The sequence below is a fragment of the Cyprinodon tularosa genome, unplaced genomic scaffold, assembly GCF_016077235.1.
Source record: "Cyprinodon tularosa strain WSP-4 unplaced genomic scaffold, ASM1607723v1 ctg95, whole genome shotgun sequence".
Classification (NCBI taxonomy): domain Eukaryota; kingdom Metazoa; phylum Chordata; class Actinopteri; order Cyprinodontiformes; family Cyprinodontidae; genus Cyprinodon; species Cyprinodon tularosa.
In genome coordinates this window covers 785,194-803,727 of record NW_024039729.1, presented here as the reverse complement: position 1 = coordinate 803,727, position 18,534 = coordinate 785,194, and the positions used below count along the sequence as shown (strand labels likewise).

General features: G+C 37.5%; 1 protein-coding gene across 2 annotated transcripts in view; it reads right to left on the bottom strand.

Moving 5' to 3' along the window:
* LOC119776643 (FYVE, RhoGEF and PH domain-containing protein 5-like) overlaps nucleotides 1–18,534 on the bottom strand; it is a 37,472-nt gene that overhangs the window by 4,884 nt on the left and 14,054 nt on the right. For both annotated transcript variants that reach the window (XM_038275188.1, XM_038275189.1), the window contains exons 4-17: nucleotides 18,017–18,075; nucleotides 17,880–17,910; nucleotides 15,379–15,530; nucleotides 14,677–14,833; nucleotides 12,831–12,921; nucleotides 12,658–12,708; nucleotides 12,218–12,276; nucleotides 8,379–8,450; nucleotides 8,057–8,125; nucleotides 4,939–5,022; nucleotides 4,720–4,799; nucleotides 4,529–4,625; nucleotides 3,185–3,322; nucleotides 2,909–3,011 (exon numbers count right to left, since the gene is read on the bottom strand). In XM_038275188.1, coding sequence (XP_038131116.1) covers nucleotides 2,909–3,011; nucleotides 3,185–3,322; nucleotides 4,529–4,625; nucleotides 4,720–4,799; nucleotides 4,939–5,022; nucleotides 8,057–8,125; nucleotides 8,379–8,450; nucleotides 12,218–12,276; nucleotides 12,658–12,708; nucleotides 12,831–12,921; nucleotides 14,677–14,833; nucleotides 15,379–15,530; nucleotides 17,880–17,910; nucleotides 18,017–18,075 — 1,243 coding nt within the window. The remainder of the gene's footprint in view (nucleotides 1–2,908; nucleotides 3,012–3,184; nucleotides 3,323–4,528; nucleotides 4,626–4,719; nucleotides 4,800–4,938; nucleotides 5,023–8,056; nucleotides 8,126–8,378; nucleotides 8,451–12,217; nucleotides 12,277–12,657; nucleotides 12,709–12,830; nucleotides 12,922–14,676; nucleotides 14,834–15,378; nucleotides 15,531–17,879; nucleotides 17,911–18,016; nucleotides 18,076–18,534) is intronic.

The window sequence follows — 18,534 nt, the reverse complement described above, 5'->3', positions numbered from 1 at the left end:
AAAAGCAGGTGCTAAAACTTACAGACACAAGCAGCAACTCACATCATCTTCAAAATACAAAACCTGAAACTGAAAAAGAGAATTTCTAACGTCCATGACATGAAATAAACATCCCGGTATTACTAAAGGCACTATCATGTATATTCGATGACATGGGCTGGGATGGCAGATCATAACTCCCTGCTTTTGGAATAAAAAAAAAAATAATTCTCCTGAAAAAAACTAAACATTCAGAATGTTTAAAATGGATTGGGTGAGCACTTAAAGGTCCTCTGCACAGTAGAAGTACAGTATAAGATTCTCCTGACTCACTAGCGTTTGAGTGGTGGGATAGACAGTGACCTCATAATAACAGCTTTTGCAGTTTAAGTCTTATGAGTATAACGTAGTGATTTCCGATTATGGAAATCAGATATCAGCTAAAAAATGAATATCAGAAATTATCAGCCTGCTTCTAAACTCTCAGATATTAGAGAGCCCATAGAAACACTTCAATTCTATCCTCTGTTATTCAAAATTTCTGTAACTCTTTGGAGAATAAGAAATGGGGCAGATATTTTCATACCTGATGTCGTTACGTTATGATTTCTGTTTGAGAAATATCATTTGATCAGGCCTTTTCTATCATTCCACACTACAAAATTATTATAAAAGCATGGGTGATCAATGCGTGCGTGTGAATGGTTGTTTGTCTCTGTCATGCCCTGCGACGGACTGCTGACCTGTCCAGGGTCTACCCCGCCTCTCACCCGTAGACAGCTGGAGATAGTCACCAGCACCCCTAACGACCCCGCTTGGGATAAGCATGACAGAAAATGGATGGATGGATGATGATATGATATAGTATCGGCTCATTGTCGATATCAGTCAATAATCAATGCTACAATATCAGTAATGTATGGGAAATGAAAAAGTTATATTGGGAGACTTCCAGCCTCTGTTCTTATACCTATTTGGTAAAATAAACAAGCGGAAAATCAAGTGTGATCAGAAAACCAGCAAATACTGCAGCATCCACCTTACTGCAGCCCTCTTTTGTATTTCAATAACAACTTTGGACACCAGTAATCATTTATCCCTGTGGTATATCAGAAAGAAGACTGAATAACTTAACATCTCTGAGCAGGGTGCCAGTTTGTTAGGTCTTCCACTAATCTTTTCATACAGCACTCCTGCTGACCTTCTCCTCACTGGATAAACCACAATATATTTTCCTCTCCACTGTCACTACAAGCATGCTTAGTGCAGAGATGGCAAAAGTACTCACTTTCCGTACTTGAGTAAAAGTACAGATACTTGTGGTAAAAAATACTCTGGTAAAAGTGGAAGTACTGATTAAACTTCTTTACTCAAGTAAAAGTAACAAAGTACAGGCTTGTAAATTTACTTAAAGTATAAAAGTAAAAGTAGAAACCACTTTTTTCATGCCGTTGCCTACATTTTAAATGGATGTCTGCCAATAGGACTAGATCTCCGTTGTGTTCATTTTCAATCATCTCGTCGTCCATGCTACTATGCTAACGCCACCGCCACCAAGCTGCAATGATTTGCCGCGAATGAATACCGCCGAATCTGTCGATTCATCTTGTAGTGGTGCGTCAAATGCAACGTAGATTCCCATCCAATTAGATTGAATTTGGTATTGATGACGTGAAAAATAATAACGGTAACTCCATTGAAATGATTCAAAACTAAAGTAACGAGCCAATTTTTTAAAATGTAAGGAGTAGAAAGTACAGATATTTGTGTAAAAATGTAAGGAGTAGAAGTAAAAAGTCACCATAAAAATAAGTAGTAAAGTAAAGTAAAAATATCATAAAAATCTACTTGAGTACAGTAACAAAGTATTTGTACTTCGTGACTTCCCATCTCTGGCTTAGTGTGAGGGATTGCCTTCCAGTCAGTGAGTCGATGCAATCAAGTGGTTTTCCTTTGATAGAAAACTTTGATCCAATTTTACTGTATGATCTGGGGAACTGTAAAGTGTCTTAAGATTACATGTGTTGTGAATTGGCACTATAGAAATAAAACTGAATTATAAATATTCTCCTCATGAACTCATAGAAGACCATTGGGGTGTCCACTAGAGACTGACACGGGAGTGGATTTTCACTCCTGTCCCGTCCCACTCCCACAGAAAATAATTGTGTGCCGTCCCGATCCTGGGCCAGAGTAGAAATCTAAATCCTGTCCCGTCCCACTCCTGGTGAAATTACTCCCACTCCCATCCCGCTCCCATTCAGAATGACTCCCGCTCCTGCACCACTCCCATTCTTGTTGTCTTCAATAAAATTTCTGCCAATACATTGAATCTGAATTTCTATGAAGGGTCAGTTAAGTTCCTGTTTCTAACTGTAGTAACTGTTGGTCCCTCCATTGTTGTTTTTGAGCGCGGGTGAAAAACTCAGAGGGGAAGCGCTGTTGGTTTTTGGGTCGTGAAGGTTTTTTGACTGGCATTACAGTGTAGGCTTCAAGGAAAAAACTACAAAATGGCGGCGCCAGTACTGGATTTTTTTTCTTTCTATTTTATTTTATATTTTGCCATTGATCCTAGTTTTTCTTAGTTACTATTGGTTTGGTCCCGCTCCCGTCTGCTCCTGTTAATGTTTAATCCTGTACCGGGAGTCCCGAAAAAATGTCAGTCTGTAGTGTCCACTGATGCCAGTGTTCAAAGCACCAGGAATAATATCTTAACTCTTGGACAGTGTTTAGATGTATACTTTTGTACTTTAATAGCCTTTAATCCTTCACACATTTTTACATATTTGTACATTTTGGATTTGGGAATGACCAAATCTATATGGAGCAAAAAGCCTGAACACAATTAAAAAGAAAAGGTTTAGGATATTTTAATTACAAGATATAAATTAAAGATGTGTTTTCAATTAACAAATGTTGTTTTTATTACCTCTATTTTTTAGCTCGCTGTAACAGTGGTCACACACTTTGGCCATGCGGTTCTTCATGTATTTTAGTGGATATCTGTTCCTGGAGCAGCTTCGACAAACAATCTGTTTCAACAAAACAAAGACATATTAATCAACCTCCAACGTTAGCAGCATTTCATCCACTAAACATCTTGTAGTTTAATCTTGTAGTTTAGACTGAATGGTCTTTCAGCAAGGTCAAAAATATTTTGGTGGGGAGAGGAGTTTCTTAGAGTATCTTATTCTAAATAACTTACTCTTCCACAACTGTGGCAGTGGTGCCTGCGTACAGTGAGGCTGAAATCTGCAGTGCAGTTCATGCACATCATCACTTGTGAGACAGGAACAAGTGTGGGAGCTTTTTCTCCCAGAGACAGCCAAAGACGATCTCTGGTCTGCAAAACAGAAAAGAAAAAACATTCAGAGCTTTGTCTACTCAACTGATGGGAAGTTGTATATCCAGCCTCTTTGTGGTGCATCAACAGCTAACAATTTTCATACACTAATAACAGGCATGGATGTGGTAAACTAGGGGCCTTCAGTGTCTTAAAAAGCAAATGGTACAGAAGATTTTTTTTTGTCAAATTAAATTTATTACAAAATAGACAGTATTTCAGACAAAATCAAAATTTTAGATGAATACTTTTATATTTAAATACCTTAACTAAATGTGTGAGTTAATGGGTTTCACCTTAACCACATTTTGTAGCCATCAGGGTGAATATTTGACCACTCTTCTCATAGAAAGGGGAGGTTTTATTTACACTTTAAACTTTGGGGAGGCCAACCTTCAAATGGGCCAGCTTAATCCATTCTGAAATTAGTTTTGGTCTTTCCGTTGCGATTGCTTTACTGTTAGAAAAACACAATGTTCTGCAGGTTTCAGGAATCTATCTTAGATTAAAGGAAATGGTCAGTATATCCAAGAACAGTTCAGGGACTGCAGTTCAATTTTAATATAAAGTAGATGTGGTGACACTAGAAATGATGAAGATCAAGATAAAGGCCCCTGCTACAGAATCAATACCTTCAGCCGTGATGGAAATTGGCTGCTGTTTTGCATTCTGACGATAAATATGTTTGTTGGAGGGAAAGTGAGGGTCTTTTGATCCTAAAACACCAATTTAACTGTCAGTCATGGTAGTGGCATCATCATGGTAAGAGTGTATTTGATAATGTAGTACCACATTCAAAATGAAATAAACTGTGCTAACGTATAATAATGATATAGGTTGACATGAATCTTCTGGGGGGAAAAAACAAAACAAAATGATCCCTATTAAAAGGTTTAAATTAACTCATACCCCTTGATGAGAAAAAAAATCCAATCATAGATGCATCATTCCAGAACTATGTATATATTTTTAAACCTGTATGCATGGACAATTTTTGGTTAGAGAAGAATATTCAAAAAAAAATTATGTGCACCTAATGATTGCTTTAAATCATTGAGTCAATATATTGAATCATTTTACCCTTGATAACAGACAGTTTATTTCAATCATTAAAGCTCTAGAATTCATTCAACATTTATACCCTTGATGTCTGCATGTGAGTTTAACACAATGGTGCATTGGTGCATGAACATGTGATTTTCTCACCTCTCCAGAGTTGCTGTTTAATGCCACAGGACCTCTCTCTCGTTCAGTCACAGTGCGATTAAGAGTATAATACCAGTCCTCCCTCTCTAGGAAAGAGCTGCAAAATGGAAACACACACAACTCTACTGATCTGATCTCAGTCGGTTTATGTATTCATTTTATAATTACAATATTTTTTCAGCCTGACCCACCTGGCAGACAAAACAATGGAAATGTCTGATCCCTCTATCTTTAAGGCATTTTGGACATTTGGGATGTTTGGTTTACTGACCTGTTAATTTAATCACAAATATTCGAATGTGAGAGACAGATTAAATGCATATGTTTTAAATATACAGCATTGGGAGACACGGTCAAGAAAAACTGTGATTATAAATCAAAGTGAAGACAAGAAAAGATGAGAACCTGACCTTCAACCCATTGAGGGGTAATGTGTTCTTCAGTCTGTATTTCCCATCCTGCTGGGGGTAGGTGTACAACAGAATGTCATTCATCTAAAAGGAGACAAAGCATTCACCGTTAACCCTGAAGAATAAAGGTATAAACAGCTGCAAACAAGAGTAAATGTTAGCGGCTGGATAAATATAAAAAATGGGGATAAAGTCACCAGACCAGACTCTTGTATTTGCTGCAACTGTCCACTAGATGTCACTTCAGACAAAAAAAAAAGCCTCCAGTAGTTAGAGCTTTCTCAGACCACCTTTTCTCATGTATAGAAAAAAAAAATTGCACTGTCTCCAGATTATGCATTTGATTCCTATCTAATTCCTTTTAAGGTAACTTCATAGTTTTCCAGTAAAGAAGACATTTGGGACCGTAATTAGGACAATAACTTTCAAGCATAAGATGTAAATGATAAAAAAAAATGCTTTGGAAGAGATTGATTCTAAGACCGTACCCTTGGATCTTTTAAAATGTTCATCCTAGCATCCTTTATTACATTAAGAGAACATAATCTGACTCATTATCCACACATCTGGGTACATCCTTTTAAACTATCTTCCTGCTCCTGGTTATTGCTTTGAAGTGATTGTTTGAGAGACACTTCTAATGAAAACAAACTTACAATTAAAGGACAATTAAATTTACTATATTTATATAGCGCTAATTCACAACCAGAGATGGCAAAAGTACTCACTTTCCGTACTTGAGTAAAAGTACAGATACTTGTGTTAACAAATACTCTGGTAAAAGTGGAAGTACTGATTAAACTTCTTTACTCAAGTAAAAGTAACAAAGTACAGGCTTAAGTAAATTTACTTAAAGTATAAAAGTAAAAGTAGAAACCACTTTTTTCATGCCGTTGCCTACATTTTAAATGGATGTCTGCCAATAGGACTAGATCTCCCTTGTGTTCATTTTTAATCATCTCGTCGTCCATACTACTATGTTAACGCCACCGCCACCAAGCTGCGAATGAATACCGCCGAATCTGTCGATTCATCTTGTAGTGGTGCGTCAAATGCAATGTAGATTCCCATCCAATTAGATTGAATTTGGTATTGATGACGTGAAAAATAATAACGTTAACTCCATTGAAATTATTCAAACCTAAAGTAACGAGCCAATTTTTTAAAATGTAAGGAGTAGAAAGTACAGATATTTGTGTAAAAATGTAAGGAGTAGAAGTAAAAAGTCGCCATAAAAATAAGTAGTAAAGTAAAGTAAAAATATCAGAAAAATCTACTTGAGTACAGTAACAAAGTATTTGTACTTCGTTACTTCCCATCTCTGTTCACAACACTTAAGGCACTTGATAGAGACAATTCAACCAGATTATAGAGCCAGACTGGTTCAAACTATAAGTAAAACCAGCTAATTTCTTCAACTTATTGACTCTTCAGCGTATATAGGTATTGACATTTTTACTCAGGGAGGAGAAATGGATTACTGTCTGGATAATTCATATCACTAGATTAGCTCTTGAAGCATTTAGCCAATATACCTCGAAATTTTTAATTTTTAACTTATAAATTTTAACTTAAACAAGTTTAAAACCACAAAAACATTTTTATGCTATACAAATAAAATATTGGGAGGCTTTTATCATCTGATTATAAATGTTAAGGAGCTATTAAGAGAACTGCACAAAACCATGAGACCGATCTGTTTTAGAATTGTAACCTAGATGCAGAATATGATCTATGATTAAAAAAAATGACAATTGGAGAAGACATTGAAACATGATGGTGGTTAAATAATGCTGAGGGTTTCTTTTGTTTTGTTTTTTATTATGTAGCAGAAGAATGGGAAGATGAATGGGGTAATTAAAGTGCAATCCTAAAAAAACAATCCTGGTGGTTTACCTGCCAGCAAGGCAGAAACCCTAAAAGACAGCCAGAGCTACAATGATGGTGATTTATGATTTGAACCTTAGCATATTTATGAGCAGGAGTGACCAAGCCAAGGTCCACACCCAAATCCATATTAGCATCTGTGGCAAATTAGAATGTATTGTTTGTTGTTACTTGAAAAATGATTTATTTCAATAACAATTTACATTCATCTAGAGAAAAGTATATCCTAATATAAGATAACTGCACAGCCCCAAGATTGATAATATAGTTGCAACTGTTGAAACTTAAGTTTTACTATAAGTTCCATAAAATCATTAAATATATACTATATCTTCTTTAAAATAATTAAATGCATTGCAATACCCTTGTGTGCTGACTAGGATTCCAGCTGCACAATTTAATGCACCTGTTTAATAAAACAGCCTTAGTAAACAGGTTTCATTTGCAAGTGATATTTGAAAGGCTATGACTTTAATTCAGGTTTCTTCAGTTCAATGTATTTATATGGCACCAATTCACAACATACAGTATGTCATCTAAAGCTACAGGGAAAGACTTTATGTTCTGATATACGGCAAAAATGTGCTTGTATTTTGCTAAAAAATATTAATGACTTCTTAAGCACCTTCAATTGTCACTATAAGTTTATCATCATCTTAAAAACATGGATCAAATCTGTTAACTGGCTTCATCAAAATCACCAAAAATTATTTTTGAAATGCCCGACAGAACATAAATTAAATCAGTGACAGTCATAGGTCGAAACCTATTTAATTGAATGTGTCAAGTAATTTAAAATCTGTATAGGGTGTGCACCTCTTCCACAAACTGGCTCAACGCACTGTTATTATGTTTGCTCAAACATTATTTGAATATGGTTAGAGTTAAGTAGCTAACAACACGGACACATGAAGAACGGTAGGATGTCTGTGTGGATCTTACAGATCTCAGGGAGCTGAGTGATCCCTGCAGCCTTCCTTCTACCGGCAGTAAAGCACCGGTTCAGGAACTTAGCATTCAGAAACATCCTGCCAGGAAACCCCTGCTCCTACAAGCTCAGTCTAGACTTGAAAATAGATCAGGCTGAGAACTATTCCCTCTATGTTTTAAACATATATTTTTTTATTTAAATATCTGTAAACCTTACATGTTTTTACATTCCCATGAAAATACCATGATAAACTGTACGTGCTGTAGTGTAATGCAAGCACAAGCAGGAAGTAGCCTTTACCAAAAACAAATGTCGAGGCTGGTGACTCTTCCTGCTGACCTTCATCAGGGTCCCCTCCTTCAAAAAAACCTGACAGTTCAAAAAAAAAGAGAGAGAGAAAAAATGGTGAAATCAAACAAGGCACCCCTTACTGCTCCTCTGATCCTGACAAGCATAGTGCATCTGCAGCCGTCTGGTAGTGTTATTTTAGGCAGCCTGGTAGGGTATTCCCATCTCACTGATTGTGTAAAAGGGCACCAACAAACAGCGGTGGAGGGCAGACAGGGTGGGCTGACCGAAAAAGAAAGACTCAGACAGAAAACAATGCTCTTATCAGTCATACCCTGCCAGGATGAAGCAGGTCCCGTGAGCCACGAACACTGTATGCTATGTTGATCAGACGCAACAGGTTCTCCTGAAAAACAGACAAAGCAATGAGCAGTGATAGGGAGGAGAAGTCAAAATACAAGAGAAGAGATAAAGAGTTAGAAACTACGGTTGTTCACCTGAATCAGCAGACTTACATCTTATTGAGTTTAGATAAAGATGAAAGTGTTTTTATTTGGGCTGCATGAGTAGGTACAAAAAACATTAGATGCTAGTGATTATAAAACTGCTTCTGAATGCTTACAGGCTTACAGAGATGCTGTAGCAGAACCCAGCATGTAGCAGAGCTTTATGTGGGGCTGTTGTGTTAGCAAACAGGATTTTCATTAAAATAGGAACATACAATAATAAAGAGGTTATAGAGGAATATATTCAATTTTCCTGCATTTCATTGTCACACGGTAACATAGCCTGGAGTCTTACTGGTTTTATACAATATACATTTTTACAGGCTCAAAGGGAACCTTGTTGTAACCATATTTATGTACCGTATACATGGCAACGGATGGATGGATGGATGGATGGATGGATGGATGGATGGATGGATGGATGGATGGATGGATGGATGGATGGATGGATGGATGGATGGATGGATGGATGGATGGATGGATGGATGGATGGATGGGCTTAGATTACAGTAAATATATATATTAATATAGTATACTGTGCAGACGACACAGCTTTACATCACAATGTCAGGTGACCATGAACCCATCAGAGCGTTGGCTAGATGATTAGAAGAGATCAATATGTGGAGGCAGCATATTTAACTGAATAAAAACAAAACTGAGGTGATAAAATTTCGGACCAAAATCGGAGAGATCAAGAGTTAGCTCACAGCTTTAGCTACTACAGCTATAAACCACGGATTTTGGCTGAAATCTGGGTGTCATGATGGACTCAGACATGAACCTTTAGAGGCACATAAAGGCAGTTACTAAGTCAGCGTTTCAGAACCTGAAGAACATTTCCAGGGTTAAAGGGCTAATGTCCAATCAGGATCTAGGAAAAACAATTCATGCATTTATCTTTAGAACAATTGATTACTGCAACAGTGTCTTCACGATTTTGCCAATTAAAGACCATCAAAAAGCTGCAGCTGATCCAAAACGCTGCTGCCTGTGTTCTCACTAGAACTAAGAAAGTAGAGCACATCAGCCTGGTTCTGAAGTCCATAAAATGGCTCCCTGTAGCTAAGAGAATAGACTTTAAAATCCTTCTGTTGGTCTATAAATCACTGAATGTATCAACACCTCAATGCATAACAGATTTGTTGTCAGTGTATCAACCTCCCACACCCCTCAGGTATTCTACTTCCAGCCTCCTCTGTACACCCAGAACTAGAACCAAACATGAAGAAGCAGCTTTTAGTTTACAGCTGTAAAAGTGCTGAAAGCCTGAGTTCTTTAAAGTCTAAGTTAAAAGCCAATTTGTTTAGAACCGCCTTTGACTGTTGAAGTTAAACTGCTAACTGAGGTATTAATAGTTTAAGGATGTGATGCAATTGTTTTAATACCTGCATTTAGCATGTTTTTTTATCTTTATTTGCTTTTACTCTGCTTTTATTCTTCTTATATTTTGTTGTCTAATTCATGTAAAGCACTTTAAATTGTCCATGTACTGAATTGTGCTACACCAATAAACTTGCCTTGTTTATAGAATATAGTTTGCGAAAAATGATAAAACATACTTTCCAAAATCCAGGTTCTTTTAATGCCATTCTGTTGTGAAATTTCAGTTCAAATATTCGTTAAAAAACCTGAAGCTTCAAAGACTACTAAATTTACCAATGGTTATTTCTTTAAAAGTTTTATCTACTTTAAAGAGGGTCCAAAGCATCGGCGTCGCCAGACCCCATTTACTGGGGCACGTGCCCCAGTATAAATGAGATGTGCCCCAGTATAAATCTCATGAATATTTGCAACAGTATTACATTTTTTTAATGCATCAATTTAGATATTTCCAACGGAAGGAGACGTATATTTCTACTCAAATGCGCAGCAAGTGTGCTGGTAACTCCAAATTGAGGATGTATTAGCGCCCCGACGTCAGCGCATGTCACTGCATGAACTGCAGGTAAATTAACACGCTGCTCTCAACTGAGTTGGATGGGACACTGTGCGGCCACGACGCATTTTTTAGTTTAGTTTCTTACCTGTCAATTTTATTATTTTCCCAGTGAAACCACATGATTTATAGGCTACTAACTGAAAATTACTGCATTGGTTTGTAGATGGATATCAGGAAATTCCTCACACGACGCAGAGACAGGGAAGCAGTAAAACAAGATGAGAGAGAGAGAGGTAAGGTCCCGTAATGAATTAGTGATTTAATGTAACCAGTTACATTAGGAACGTTATAAGTAATATGATAGATATTTACATAATTATAAATTTGCGTTTTTTTTATGTTTGCTGTAGAGAATGAGAATGCAGGTGCTGGAGTAGGAAAGGGAGGAGGAGGCGAGACTGACAGGCAAGAGACAGGTGAAGGACAGGAGAGACAGGACCATGAAGGTGATGAGGATGCAACAACCAGCTTCCACAAACAAGAAGGGGTGATTAGTGACTTAGGGGGAAAGCATGATGGTCCTAAACAAGTGAAGTTGTCCCACAATCCCCAGCACAAATTTGGAGTAAAAAAAACGTTAATTTAATTCAAAATGGTTTGAGCTTTTCCTGGTTAAAAAAGAAAGCCTTGTCATCAAGGATATGCAGTGTGTTTTCAACTTGCTTGATAACACCATGTTCCCCACACTAACGCAGGTCATCCAGATCTCCATCACAATCCCAGTCTACAGCTGGAGTTGTGAAAGGTCATTCAGTGTGTTGAGAAGGATCCACACTTGGCTGAGGTGCACAATGGGACAAGACAGGCTCCATCATCTTGCTATTTTATCAGTTGAAAAGGAAGAACTTTCTAAGCTGAGTCACAAGTGATTGACCACTTTGCAAAAATGATAAATAGGAGGTACACTTTAATGCTCAAAAAATAAAAGGAAAACTTAGCTCAGGATGAGTTAAAATTTCCCCCGAACTAAAACTCTGTAACCTAGGAATTAATGATTACTTCAGAATGTGTATAAGGAAACTTTTTATATGTCAAAGTTGTTGATGTCTTATTTTTTATAGCTGCAATGTTGAAAATGTTCATGTTTGTTAAAACAAATATGCTCTTATACTCATTATTATCTCAACTGGTAATTTTGGTAGGAATGTATCAGGGTTGGGCAGTGTGCTTGTCTGTATTTATGTATAGAAGGAGGGGCGTATGCACTAGGGGGCCGGTGCCCCAGTAAAGCTTTGTGCCTAGCAACGCCCCTGGTCCAAAGAGCCATAGGTTGCAGACCCCTGCCCTATATTATAATGAAAAAAAAAATCATATTTGGTAATGTATGTATTACATAATGAGATTAAAGTCAAACGCCTGAACTTAGATACGTAACTTTTGTGTCATTGTTAGTATACTGATGATATGTGACTTCTCTCAGGGCTCATAAAGGACATTTTATTCAGCTGTGTTATATGCAAGGTTGGTAGTAGAAGCTCTTGTGGGTGACTGGTCACATTGGCCACTTGATGAAGTGAGACACATTTGCATTAACCCTTTTTATTTTTATTAATTTTATTTGTGTCCATGTAGTCCTTCAGGATTCTTTTCTGACATCATTTATACTCTTGGAGATAAGGATTACCTATTTTGTACTACCATGTGTTTATTCAGGAAGCAGGTAAATCAGACGACTTCATTTCATACCCATAAATCCTCTCTGTCAAAGGTAGAATTGACACTTACCCCCTGTATCAAGCTGTCATTGACTTGATCTGAAATGTCCGACATAATTGCTACAGCAGCTGTGGAGGACATACACAAATAAAAGAAAGATCAGTCTCTACAACTGTTTTGTAAATCGTTATCCTCATGTCAAAGGTACAACAGGAGAGACGTCTGGAGGCGTGTTTTGACTAAGATTCCTCCCTTATCAGCAGTGACACATCAGATAGTGTTGCAGAGACTTGCCTTCCGATGTATCACAAATCTTTCTATAAGCAGAAATAAGCTGCTGTGGCATTCTAGTGGGTTATCACTCGAAACAAAAAGATCTAAACTGGCTTTTTCATGGTAGTTTCATGGTAAGTGAACATAAAGCCTTACAGAGTCATGAAGAGCTCTCCTGGCACTAAAAGAGTGTAAAGATTGTTTTTGTTTGTGTTCTAGCAGCATGTTAACTGTACCTTGGGTGTCTTCATATTCCTTGGAATCAGGGGAAAGGTTGTTCAGGTAATCTGTGTGCAGAGTGGGGAAAAAAACAACTAAGTGTCTCCAGAGGAAGAAACGTGGATCTATCATGTATAATTCACCTTAGATCTAATCTGTAAAAATGGGATATTTTTTGTAATTCACTCACCTGTGAGGAGCAGGCGATACTGAGCCACACGTACAATAACTTGCAGGAGCTGATTTTTAAAAGAAACTTTCTCCCCGACTGGGCTTTGCTCCTAAATAATGAAAAATTGCACAGCTTTCATATTAAATTTAGTTTTATTAGACCATAAATTTCTCCAAAAGTTTTTAGGTTTTGTTTTTTCCCTGCATATATTTGCAAAATATGATCTGTCTTCTTATTTGTTTTTTAAGTAACCACTTTTGCTTTGATTGGCTGTTCAGCCCAGCTTAAAATATACTTTTCCTGTTGATAATAAATAAAAGATCATATAAAAGTATATAATCATTATTCTATGTATTAATTAAAAATATTATCAATTCAATACTTTTATAGATGAAGTGATTGGTCTTGGTGTTCTTCTAATCTGCTATGTCAGATTAGAAGAACACCAAGAATTTAAAGGTACAGTGGAGTGGGTACGGAAAGTATTCAGACCCCTTTAATTTTTTCACACATTGTTTCATTGCAACCATTTGCTAAAATAAATAAAGTTAATTTTATGTCTCATTAATGTACACTCAGCACAGTTCTGTCAGATTGGATGGAGAGCGTTGGTGGACGGCCATTTTCAGGTCTCGCCAGAGAAGCTCGATTGGGTTTAGGCCAGGGCTCTGGCTGGGCCAGTCAAATAGGGTCACAGAGTTGTTCCCAAGCCACTCCTTTCTTATTTTAGCTGTATGCTGAGGGTCATTGTCTTGTTGGAAGGTGAACCTTCAGGCCAGTCAGAGGTCCTGAGCACTCTGAGTTTTGTTTTTCCAGGATATCTCTGTAATTACATACATTAATCTTTTCTTAAATTGTGACCACCACCATGTTTCACTGTTGGGATTGTATTGGTCAGGTGATGAGCAGTGCCTGGTTTTCTCCCCACATAGCACTTAGAAGTAACAACAAGAAGTTCAATCTTGGTCTCATTAGACCAGGGAATCTTCTTTCTCGTAGTCTAGGAGTCTTTCGTGTGTTTTTTGGCAAACTCCATGCAGGCTTTCATATGTCTTGCACTGAGGAGAGGCCTCCGTCCCTCCACCCTGTCATAGAACCCCAACTGGCGGAGGGCTGCAGTGATGGTTGACTTTGTGGAACTTTCTCCCATCTCCCTACTGCATCTGCAGTTGAGTCACAGTGATGTTTGGGTTCTTCTTTACCTCTCCCACCAAGGCTCTGCTCCCACGATTGCCCAATTTGGTTGGAAGGCCAGGTCTAGGAGTTCTGGTCATCCCAAACATTTTTCATTTAAGGATTATGGAGGCCACTGTGCTATTAGGAACTTTGAGTGCTGCAGAAATTCTTTAGTAACCATGACCAGATCTGTGCCTTGCAACAATTTTGTCTCTGAGCTCCTTGGGCAGTTTTTCGACCTCATGATTCTCGTTTGGTCTCACATGCACTGTGAGCTGCAAGGTCTTATATAAACAGGTGTGTGCCTTTCCTAATTAAGTCCAATTTAACACAGCTGGACTCCAATGAAGGAGCAGAACCATCTCAAGGAGGAGAAGAAATAGACAGCAATAGACAGTGTTAAAAATAAGTGTCACAGCTAAGGGTCTGAACACTTATGACCATTTGATATTTCAGTTTTTCTTTTTTCATAAATTTGCAAAAATGTCTAAATTTCTGTTTTTTTTCTGTCAGGATGGGGTGGTGAGTGTACGCTAATGAGAAATAAAATGAACTTTTTTGATTTTAGCAAATGGCTGCAATGAAACAAAGAGTGAAAAATGTAAAGGGGTCGGAATACTTTCCGTACCCACTGTAAAATTACAAGTAAAGATTTTATACTTTGAATAAGAGAAACAGCAGGTCTGACCTCAAATTTCTGAACGATGGCTGCGAACGCAGGTGAAGCTCTGCAGCTGTCCTCCAGTAAACTAATACTTCTGTCATAGTGGCCGATGTAAGTGGTGAAGACCAAGAACTCCGCTTTCCTGGACAGGAAAATGTCAGCAATCCTTTGGCTGTCCTCCCTGAATGGAAAGAAAACAAAGGTAGAACTATGCAGAGGAAACCATGTCAGTCCAAGTTCACGGATGTGAGATCATGGAAGAGGATATTTTCTTATGGATGTGAAATGTGTTTGGTTATACAGATGCATATAGATCTTCAGCTTGTTTGGTTCTTACCAGTGACCTGCTGGTTATAAACTAAAAAAATGCTATATATTTATGATCAGTGAATGTACAGTAGTATACCTTAATGCTAACAGGTTTTGATATCAACATCAACACTCTTCAGTTTCAAAAGACATTACTTAATGAAGGAGAGCAAACGTTGTTTGTTTTGAGTACAAAGATGAATAAAGTAAAAAAAAGAAAAGAAGGAAGCACTTTTCAACACAACAGTAAGAGTAAATTTCTGCTAAATTTGAATCTGGACAAGTACGTTTTCAAGGCCTGAAAACAGTAAAGCCTTGGAGTGAAACGTCTACATGCCTCTGGTTGGTGCAAAGGAAAATCAAAATTAAATCTCAATTGCAATATTGGATGACAAAACAAAGTTCATCACTAATTACCAATGTCTGATTCGACTCTCCAGATCAGTGAGGATTTTGCGGTGCAGCATGTAGATGTCAGGCAATTCATTGAGAATTTCTCTGAGTCTGTCGTCATCCAACACAGGCTGCCCATCGTCGCCGACAGCAGATCCTACAGCTTTCCGAAAGTCCTGAAACAAGTGGAGAGCTTCAATAGATAATACAGTTCAAGTATAAATCTAATACTAACATCAACACTTTGCTTACAGCCTCATTTCTGCTTTTCTGTCCTTCTCCACCAGAGAATAACCAGTCATATCAGGCATTATAAATTGGAATTATTTGAAGAAATCTCATCACCTCTAAGAGAACTCAAGCTGCAGTGGTATTACCAATTTAATTCACACAATAGAGGGATAGTCAAAGAGCTGGGTTTGCTCAATATTTAACTCCACTGAGGTACTACTTTTATGTATGTAATTTAAACAACATTCAGCAAACAAAAACAGTTCAGTGTTACAAGTCAGACTCTGGTGCACAAAGTAGGTGAGTGTAAACCCGGGGTTGGCAACATCAGTTCTAGAGTGCCACTGTCCTACAGCTTTTTCTAGCAGGACAGTGGCCCTGGGGGACTATTGTTGCCTACCTCTGGTCTAAACATATAAGGTAGTATGTCCAGTCAAAGCATCCGATAAAGAAGCTTAAAAGTGATCAAATTAAAATTTCAGATGAAAGACAATGTTTCCCAGCATCTACAACATAACCTGCCTATTAACCAAAACGGAACTTTAAAAATAAAGTACATCCCACCATATAATAACATATTAGATTTATATTCATTTAAGCTGATCAAATTTTTATTAACGTCTGACTTTCCATTGTCTGGCCTCAGTCCAAACAAGCTTCACATATAAATCAACAAAAACTAATTAATGATTTTTTTTAAATAGCTTTTAAAGTATGGATTGGTGTAACTAAAATAGCAAAATCAAACAATCAACCCTCAACCACCATGTTTAGCCTCTGACTTTGACTAACCTGCTTTGAAAACTTAATTTATAGGCAAATGTTACATGAGATTTTGTGTGGGTTTTTTCAAAAGTGGTTATTGTCTCCAAACTATTTACCCAAGTCTCTTTCTTACTGTTGAATAATGAAAAATTATCTTAAAGGAATAGTACACCCAAAACATGATTAGCCTTCATTTTCTACTCACCCCCATGCTGAACAACACTCTGGAGTACTTTTTTGATATCTCAAATGCATCTGGAGATCTGGGAGGCTTCTTGCTGTCTGCTGACATTCAAATAATGGAGGTCCATGGCGCCCGAGACAGAAAGGACCACAAAAGTCCACAAAAACGTGTCAATATTCCTCCATACTGCTCGTCCAATGTAATCCAAGTGTCCTGAGTGGGTAGCATCCAGAATTTACTCGAAACGAAGTAATTTAGAACGTTTTAGAGCCTAAACAGTAGTGTATAGGATTTCCTAATAGCGCCCCCATGCGCGCTCACGATTCTACGGAAGCCGGCAGACCAAACCGGAAGAAAGTGCGCATTCAGCGTCTGCTCTGCCGATAATGCAAGCGTAGAAGAAGAAATGTGCTGTTTACCTGTGCAAAGAAAGAAACAACGAAAGAAAAATGTCTGAGGACTTCAGTGATGAGGAAGAGCATGAGTTCTTTGCCGAGCTGAATGCGCTGGTTTGGTCTGCCGGCTTCCGTAGAATCGTGAGCGCGCATGGGGGCGCTATTAGGAAATCCTATACACTACTGTTTATGCTCTAAAAACATTCTAAATGACTTCGTTTCGAGTAAATTCTGGATGCTACCCACTCAGGACACTTGGATTACATTGGACGAGCAGTATGGAGGAATATTGACACGTTTTTGTGGACTTTTGTGGACCTTTCTGTCTCGGGCGCCATAGACCTCCATTATTTGAATGTCAGCAGACAGCAAGAAGCCTCCCCGATCTCCAGATGCATTTGAGATATCAAAAAAGTACTCCAGAGTTTTGTTCAGCATGGGGGTGAGTAGAAAATGAAGGATAATCATGTTTTGGGTGTACTATTCCTTTAAATAAGGAAGTGTTTATGTTATGTTTTGTTGTCCATCTTGTGTAGCAAGGCTTGCCAATATTTATGCTCTCACTGTGGTTCAAGGGAGTCCAAAAACCTCAGAGATTGCAGGCTGAGGGATATTTCACACATGTTCTTGCATTACTTTAAGTAAGGTATAGAGGGTTACTTTTGAAGCCTACTTTATGCTGTAAGACAAGTTCTATTTAAGAAAGTTCTTGATTGTATAAATCCTTGTATAAATCACTTTTTCCCATATGGCCAGGTTGGTTTGGGTAGCCTATTCCCCCTAATAAATAAATCCATCATTGGCAACTTGCTTTTTATATTAACTCAGGCTCTATTAGCCTGATATCAAAACCATTTCAACAATTCGAAGCACTTAACTTTGAGAAACAAAATGCATTTATAACACTCATACATTGAGTTCAATAAGAATGAAAAAGAAACTTCACTCACTTTTTGAAGCAATCTCAGGGCCTCCACATGTCTAACACCAAAATATAAACACAGATTGAGTTAGGTTTCATGAAGGAATGAAATATGTTAATTTAGACAAACAAACTAGAAATGAAACACTTAATATTTATACTCACAGTCTCTCTTTATCCACCAGTTCTTTAACGATATAAAAGGCCCTGGATCGACCATCAGTCTGTAAACAGTGATATCAAATAAGTTTTAACTTCAGGTGTTAGGACTTGAATTTGATGGATCAAGTCTCTCCTATTCACAGGCTATCAAAAAAGTGCTTAAATTCCTACTAAGAGGGACATTATGGAAGAAGGCCATTATCATCCATTAATCTGCTTCTAAATCTGGATTTGTGAGATATTTATGCAATAAAAGGAGGTAAAACAAGAGGAATCATTGTTGTGTTATTAACTCTTCTAATTTCCTTCTCTTTACCATTCTGTGAAAGGAACTACAGTCCCCCCAATGAAAACAACTTAATGAATAAATTCACTTCTTACTATAAAATTGTTTGGTATAAATTGGAAAGAAAAAATAAGGTTTACATGAATTATAATTATTCTGTTAAAACACATAAGCTATTCTCAAAGAGAATAAAGGCATTGTTTGTTGTTACAACAGGTCTTAAAGGACCTTGTCT